General features: G+C 35.1%; 1 protein-coding gene across 5 annotated transcripts in view; it reads right to left on the bottom strand.

Annotated features, from left to right (window-relative positions):
- The window catches only part of rad17 (RAD17 checkpoint clamp loader component), a 40,609-nt gene that overhangs the window by 21,100 nt on the left and 10,723 nt on the right, over positions 1–8,786 (bottom strand). For all 5 annotated transcript variants that reach the window (XR_005233806.1, XM_037978480.1, XM_037978485.1 and 2 more), the window contains 2 exons: positions 6,341–6,393; positions 1,191–1,316 (listed from right to left, as the gene is read on the bottom strand). Coding sequence is in view for 4 of the 5 variants with exons in the window: in XM_037978480.1 (XP_037834408.1) it covers positions 1,191–1,316; positions 6,341–6,393 (179 nt within the window). In the remaining variant the exon portion in view is untranslated. The remainder of the gene's footprint in view (positions 1–1,190; positions 1,317–6,340; positions 6,394–8,786) is intronic.

The following is an 8,786-nucleotide window of genomic DNA, read 5'->3' as shown; positions in this document are numbered from 1 at the left end:
GTAATCATCAAAATTAAACGAAATAAACATTTGAAATATATGAGTTTGTATGTAATGTATGAATATAATATACAAGTTTCACTTTTTAAATGGAATTACTGAAATCAATCTACTTTTTCATGATATTCTAATTTTATGACCAGCACCTGTAGGTAGAAATAAATAAAGGTGCTGACACTGCCACCTACAGGATGGGAGTATAAAGACTCATATCAACCACAGACTTGTCTCTTAAAAATTACAAAAAGTTATTTTTAAACTTTTGTTATATTTTTTTCTCTTTTTTACTGTACTGCACTGATGGACTTTACAAGAACAAAGCTAGACATAATGTACATTTTAAACTTAGGTTAACAAATTAGCAATGAAACAAAAAGAGAGGGAATCACAAAGAAGAACACAAAAAAAGAAAAAAAAAGAAAACAAACAAACAACAACAACAAAAACACAGCCAGGCAGACCAAGGTCCTTCTGCTGCTATCAACAAACCAGTTAAATGTCCTGGAATAACCCAGTTAAGTCTAACTGAGAATCACTGGTTTGATTTAAAGATTATTGGACACAAGCAGCACCCATCCAACCTGAAGGAGTTGCAGCCGTTTAGTCATGAAAAATGGACAAAAATTTCTGTGGTTAGATGGAACTAGATCATGAGGACAAACCTTGGAACTGCTGCAGAAGGTATTTCTACACAGTAGTAAGTCTTGGGGCTGAATACATACACACACACTGTTTTCAGTTGTATATTTCTTAGAATTATTGAATACAATTTTTTTTTTATCCCCATTTAACTTAAATAATTTGTAGTATTTCTTATATAATTACTTAGAGACCAATAAAAAAACAACAACAACTAAATTCCAAGTTGTAAGGCAACAAAACAGAAAGAATACTAGAGGAATGAATACTTTTGCAACCCACTCTATGTGTAGTGTATGTGGAGAATATTGGAGTATATGTGAAGTATATGTAGATGTTGGTCAAAACAAGAATCAGTCCAGGAGCAGATGGTGTGTTTAGCTGCTCTCGGAGACAATCAAATTATGTGGAGCTGAAACTAAAAAATAAATCAAACTGCACTACACGTGTGCCCATGTTCTGTATGGATCTTTCATCTGACAGAACTCAGCTGGGACTGAGCTGTAAAACATGATACAGATATCTTAGGCCCAAACAGAACTATTTCAAACCTGATGCAGCTGATAGCAAGCTCCTTCTGGATCTCTCTAGGAAACAGAGACTGTAACCTGCCATCTCCACTTGGACAATCTGACACAACAAACACCAGGGGATACTGAGGCCTTCTCACAAAACACCTGAAAAACAAACAAAAACAAAAGAATGAAGGATGATGATGTTTTTTACTACTAAATTCAACAGAGAACTGAGAGATTGACAGGAGCTTAGATATGTCTGGTTACATGATTTTATTTAGATTATCCTATATTCCATTTAGATTTTACATGATTCATTTAGATTAGACATGATTGATGTGTTTTTCTTTTTTGTGTTTCATTATGTACTGATTCTGTTTTTGTTTCTGTTGTAAAGCTCTTTGGCTCGCCTTGTTGCTGAAAAGTGCTATATAAATAAATCTCACTTCACAAATCTCACAGGAGTGAACCACAGACTTGTACCATAATGAGAAGTAATCTTAAATTCAGTCAGAATTAAACTATGCCTTCAAACTGAAGACATAGTTTAATTCATTGTCAGTTTGTCAAAAAAAATTCTGAAAATTCTCACTGATGACTGGCTATGGACTGTGTACATGCACAATTTAAAAAAAAAAAAAAAAAAAGTTTATTCATGTTGGGTGTACAGCACGAAATATAAAACTAAATAAAGAAAGCCAATAATTGAAGCTTTTCAAACAAAAATCAAAAGTTATGATCCAGACAGCCTACAAAACATTCTTGCCAATTCCTGCTAGCTAGTCAAAACTTAAGTAAACATAACCCAGTCATTTAAAAACAAAGCAACTTTTCCTGAATACCTTTTTTTAAGCTACTACTTTAGATGTGATATAAAACATTTTACACTGATAAAGTTTGAGCCCTTGGAGGAGATTATGTTTAACGGTTTTGCACATTTGCTAATTTGTATCAACAACATTAATTTTAACAAAATTAAAACAGGCCTTTTAACTTATGCATTATTGAAGTGTAAAGGTTCTTAGCAAACAGAAACTTCATGGCAGGGTGAAGGCCAAAAACTACTGTTTAAAACAATTGCCAGTACTGGCAGTAGCATTTAAAACTTCATTCAAAAAATGGAAGGTTTGTCAAAAAAAAAAAAAAATTCTGAAAAAATGACTCTTGGTCTGGTGTGAGCCTAAATTTTCTCATTCTCCTAAGTAGTTAGTTCTTTGAATTAAGAAATGATAAACATTATGCTTGTGTAGCACAAACATTCAAAAATCTAAAATTTGTAAATCATTTCACTCATCCAAAAGAATGTTTCAATCCTTTACAGGAATGGTCTGTAGAAAAGGCAAGCTAATTTGTGTGGTGATTAACCTAACAGTTGTAGAGAAACATATTTAGCCATTTTCCAATTCTCTGAAAAAATAGTTACATACTTCAAAATAGAATATAGTTTTGTCTAAACAGAATGTTTGGAGTCATTCAAGGAATGTATCCTGAAAATTGAAGTTCAGTAGGAAAAACATCTGATTTTTTTGTTTTAACTAAATTCATATTGGTTCTTTGCTCATAGGCCACACCCGCTTTGTCCATTCATTGCCATATGGGGGGAAATAAGTCTGTGTCCTCCTCAACATGTTTCTTTGATTTGGTTTTCATTCAGTTGGATCAAAATCCTTGCTGCCATTCGTCACCATTGAAAGGAGAAGACATTGTAGGTCAATGTAACTGAATTTCCTGTATGAGCCTTAAAGTTTAAAAATTCACCAAAAATTGCCAGTTTGTCAGAAAATTCAGAAAATATTCACAGATGACCAGTTATGCAATGTGTACATGCACAATTTTTAAATTCAGATTACAATTTTTCAAATAAATAAATAAATAAATAAAATAATAATATTGCTTGTATTGCATTTAATAAAAAGTAAGTAAATATTGCTAATGATTGAACCCATTTCAACAAAAAATAAAAGTTTTGACCAAAACAGGCTGGAAAACACATTTTCGAATTTTGAGTAAAAATTGCACACATTTTTAGTGACAAAAATATTAATTTCAATTCAACAACTACATTAATGTAAAGTACTTGATGATGCAGCTTGTATTTTTGAAGATAAGGACTAAAATGCATTAACCTGGAAAACAGCACCTCCTAGAGGTGGACATGTGCATCTTTTGCCATTGAGTACTAGGGCAGTCACTTTATCTTACCTGCATACTAGGTTTTCAAATTTGGTCAAGGCTTCTGAAAAGATGGATTGAAATCTTATCTGCTATTTGTCCCCATAGTAAAAAGCAGCCATTGTAGGTCAATATAACTGAATAACCCATATCAGCATTACAGTTTTTTAACTTACCAATTCACTGATGACTAGCTATGTTTTGAATGTTTTGGATTGCATTCAATGAACTATGAAGTTTGCTAAGCAGCAGTAGTCACTAACAGTACTGTTGCAAAAAAAGAGTAATTATTTAGAAAAGAGTGTAATCGTAGCATACTTAATCTTGCCATTCCTCAAAGTTAAAAAAGTCTAGAAAAGGCAGCATTTATTGGCAATATTCTTTCTTCGTGTCTCTCTCTCTTTCTACTAAAGACACTGGATGACAAAAGGCTCAGCTCCGGTGCTCTTCACTGACCCCTCCCTTTCTCAATTCCTTTGTGTAAGGGGGGCGGGAAGTATCGCATCAGGTAGCCAGCCAAGGCGCATCATCTTGTACCTCTGCAGCATTAGCCCCCGTGAGGAGTTAGCAAGCTAAAGAAACGCTATTTGATATTGGGGAAAAACACGAAATGGAATGGGTTTCAAGGTTGAACATAACAGCAACGGTGTGGGAGCACCTCAGGTGCAAACCAAATGACCGAGGCAAACCGCTGAACCTTTGCAAGCCGGTATGTCGCGTTTGTGCTTTTGTTTGTTTACACTTTTTGTTTCTAAAACTGGCAGTTTTGTCTGTCTTCTCTTTATAAAACTAATGATTATTATTTTTGAAGGGCAATTTAGTTTACAGACTTCATAATTCGTACTGTTTTTGTTGAATGTAGTTTTTATTTCCATTTATTTATTTTTTGTATTTAGTTTTTATTCAAGTGCATTTTTTGTTAACAATGACTGAGAATCCATTTTATTTTTGTTTTTGGTTGTTTTGTTTATTTTATGTTCCAGTTCCAGTGTTAAGTGTTCTTTTGAAATTAAAATTTATTAATCTTTGACAGGATGTACTTGCACTATTATGTTATTATCATTACAGTAGTTTAAAACGGTCTCCAAACGATATTATTGTTTATCGCAATAATTTATGAGACAATTAATTGCCAAGCAAAATTTGTTATTGTGACAAGTCTAGCAGAACATTATTCCACTCATAGGCAGAGATCAGGGAAAAAAGGCAAACTGCTTCTTTATACTGTGTTTTTAACTATTGGAACTTTTTAAAATAATAAGACTTATACTTTTTGATGTGATGAAAGAAATGTTAATCTTCTAATCCCCCTTATATTACATAAATGCTTTCACATGAACGTTTTAATGACAATGATTATCCTTCACCACTTTTGATTGATTTGTTTGTTCTCTGATAACAGTAGCTGAGAAGAATGGTTTGACATATAATATTAGATTAGCTTTAAGTTAGTAAGTTAAGAGGTCCTGTAACCGGTTCGAGCCCCCGCTCCGTCAGTCTCAGCAGTCACCTGCCTTGCCTACTGGTGGTGGTCAGAGGGCTCGGTGGCGCCGGTGTGATGGCAGCCTCACCTCAGTCAGTCTGCACCAGGGCAGCTGTGGCTACAATTGTAGCTTACTGCCATCAGTGTGAATGCGAGGATGAATGGGTGAATGATTGTAGTGTGAAGCACTTTGGGGTCCTTGGACTAGATAAAGTGTTATTCAAGTGCAAGCCATTTACAATTTAAGTTTTACTTTTTATTAGATTTCTCTATCACCTGAGACAATGTTTGGATAAATAACTGTATAAGAGAGGATCATGCTGGATTTCAATGAAGAAGATTGTTGGGACAATCAACCTTCTCACAGCCTAAAAGTCAGCGGAAGTTCACTGACTAACCTTGGCTGTAACTGAACTGAGTTCACTTCTTTTCTCCTTCAAGTGCAATGACAACAATTATCAACCTTCTAAAGTTAGAGTTACAACAAACCATCAAGCAGTCAGATCATGTTTGGTGAACTTCAAGCATTGAGGACCATAGCTGAGTACTTCATTCAAGGATCAGAGCCAGGTGGTTTACATCAAGCTATTGTCAAGAATCCTCACTTATCCTTGGGAGGACGTGCCAAGTACAACCTTTACTAACAGATCTTACACGAACTGCATTAAACGGTGGAAAATTTTCTTCTTTTTTTATGTTGGCTGTTTAGCGGTCCTTTTTGGTACGATTAGTTAGTCTCTTGTACCTTTAGTTTAGCATTATCATCTTTCAATTTATATTAGCTTATTTAGCCTTCCAGTATATTTAGTTTAGTTTATCTTAGCTCATATTTTAGATATTGTTAGATTGTTAGATTCCTGATTGTTGTTTAGTTCAGTTTTAACTTTATCATGATTTCATTTAGATTATCTTAGCTACTATTTTGACTATCTTAGCTCATGTTTAGATATGTTTAGTTTCATGATTTTATTTAGATTATCTTATATTTCATTTAGAGTATACATGATTGATGTTTTTTATTTCTGTATTTATATATTTGATTTTGATGTTTTTATCTGTATTTGATTCTGTACCTGATTATTCTGTATTTGATTCTGTTGTTGTTTCTGTGTTGTAAAGCACTTTGGATCGCCTTGCTGAAAACTGCTATATAAATAAATTTCACTTCACTTCACTTCACTTCATACAGACAGATCAATTCCTTTTCATGGTTTAAACAGAGTAATTACTTCATATTTTAGTATCTGAATATCATTTCAATGACCCATCAGTTAATCATGCTTTTGCCATAAAGTTAATAAAATTAATAAACCAAAACTCATTTGTTTGTATTCTAAATATATAAATAAATCCCTTAAACCTAAAGAACATTGTCCTTAACTTTCTTTCATGTGAAATAAAGGTTCTCAACAAGCTCCAGAACCCTAAGAGTGACAGCCATAAACTGAGCTGAGGTTAACATCTAAGCTAGCCTAACTTCCAATAATATCATTGTTTATGTTCATCATTTGTTTATTTTTGTGATACTTACCTCAGCATATCATGCAGGCTTCTGGGCTGCCTGTAGAACTGATTTGGGAAATCCTGTGAAGAAGGTAACAGTATGCTAATCACTTTGTATCCATGGAGCCAAAATGTGTTTGTTTACAGCATCAGAAGCAAGGCCGGCTATACATAGGGCATTGCCCCCTCTAACAAATTTCTTGCCCCCTCAAATTAAATTTGTTGAAAAAGGCACAAGTTTTCTCCTCTTTTTGCCGTCAGCTCCTTGCTGTCTGCAGTTAGCAGAGAACCCTCCCCCCAATAAACTGCCAATTACTTTTCAGTATGCTCACTAGTAAACAGCCAATCCACATTCAGTATGGTCTTGGTAAAGAGCCAATCAGCGTTCAGTATGGTCTCCAATAAACGGACAATCACCGTTTAGTATACAAATGAGCCCACAGACACAAATGCATATGTAATATACACTGCCTGGCCAAAAAAAAGTTGCCACCAAAAAAAAAAGGTTACACACTCTAATATTTCGTTGAACCGCCTTTAGCTTTGATTACAGCACACATTCGCTGTGGCATTGTTTTGATAAGCTTCTTCAATGTCACAAAATTTATTTTCATCCAGTGTTGACTAATTTTTCACCAAGATCTTGCACTGATCATGGTAGAGCGTGACTGCTGCGCAAAGCCTTCTCCAGCACATCCCAAAGATTCTCAATGGGGTTAAGGTCTGGACTCTGTGGTGGCCAATCCATGTATGAAAATGATCTCTCCTGCTCTCTGAACCACTCTTTCACAATTCGAGCCCGATGATCCCGGAATTGTCATCTTGGAATTTGCCTGTTCAATCAGGAAAGAAAAATCCATTGATGGAATAACCTGGTCATTCAGTATATTCAGGGAGTCAGCTGACCTCATTCTTTGAACACATACTGTTGCTGAACCATCACTCTGTAACAGGGTAAATCTGGACTCATCAGACCACATGACCTTCTTCCATTGCTCCAGAGTCCAATCTTTATGCTCCCGAGCAAACTGAAGCCTTTTTCTTCCCGTTAGCCTCACTGCTTAGTGGTTTTCTTAAGGCTACACAGCTGTTCAGTCCCAATCATTTAATTTCCTTTCACATTGTGCATGTGGAAATGCTCTTACTTTCACTATTAAACGTAGCCCGGAGTTCTACTCTACACCAGTTTTTCTTCGATTTGATTTCACCAAACCTTTAAGTGATCGCCAATCACCATCATTCAGGACTTTTTTTCCGGCCACATTTCTTCCTCGAAGCAAATGGGTCCCCACTATCTTTCCAGTTTTAAATAATGCGATGGACAGTTCTTAACCCAATTTTAGTAGTTTCTACAATCTCCTTAGATGTTTTATCTGCTTGATGCATGCCAATGACTGGACCCTTTTTAAACAGAATGGCATCTTTTCCACGACCATGGGATGTGCCTTTCGACATGGTTGTTTAAGAAATGAGAAGCAACTCATTGCAGCAGTTGGGGTTAAATAACTTGTTGCCAGCTGAAACCTAATCGCCCATACAGTAATTATCCAATGGGAGGCTCGTACCTATTTGCTTTGTTGAATCCAGGAGGCAAATTTTTTTGGCCAGGCAGTGTAACTGTTGTTTGCTAAATTTGTTCATGTGTTTATGAATATTACTGTTTATATTTCCATTCTAAGTTGCAAAAACATTATATTAAGTATGTTTGTGGTTTTTATAGTAAAAAACAAAAACAAACTAAAAATCACTTGAATGTTGTGTTTTTTATGATTTAGGTCTATTGTGTTAATTCAGTAGGTCAAAAGTAAAAAAATAACTTGAAATTCACACTTCAGAAGTTGTACTGAAAAAAAATGACTCCAAACATGGCAGATTAAACCATTTTTAGGGTGAAATCAAAAATTGCCCAAAAACATCCAATTTCACCATGGACCTCAGAGGGTCTAGTTTACCTGAAGCTGTAAAACTTTGAGGAAACAGTGAAGCTCCATTAAATTTGCTGTAGTGATTCATGTTGTGAGACACTTAATAAATAATTAACAACAATAAACAAACATAGATATAGCATCTATTTGTTCTGTCAGCCGGGGAATGCTGTGCTCTATAGCCAGTGTGATCCTGTCAGAGTGTTTCTCAGTCACTCAGAAAGAGGATAGATGACCTGTAAGACAGAGCCCCTACATACAGTGGGGAGAACAAGTATTTGATACACTGTTGATTTTTCAGGTTTTCCCACTTGCAAAGCATGTAGAAGACTGTAATTTTTATCATAGGTACTCTTCAACTGTGAGTGATGGAATCTAAAACAAAAATCCAGAAAAATACAATGTATGATTTTTAAATAATTAATTTCCATTTTATTGTGTGAAATAAGTATTTGATCATCTATCATCAAGGGTCTGATCCTCGGCTACAGAAGCTGGCTCTAGGGACGTGGAATGTCACCTCTCTGGTGGGGAAGGAGCCTGAGCTGG

This window comes from Kryptolebias marmoratus, linkage group LG1, assembly GCF_001649575.2.
Source record: "Kryptolebias marmoratus isolate JLee-2015 linkage group LG1, ASM164957v2, whole genome shotgun sequence".
Taxonomy (NCBI): Eukaryota; Metazoa; Chordata; class Actinopteri; order Cyprinodontiformes; family Rivulidae; genus Kryptolebias; species Kryptolebias marmoratus.
This window is presented reverse-complemented; position numbering and strand designations above follow the sequence as displayed.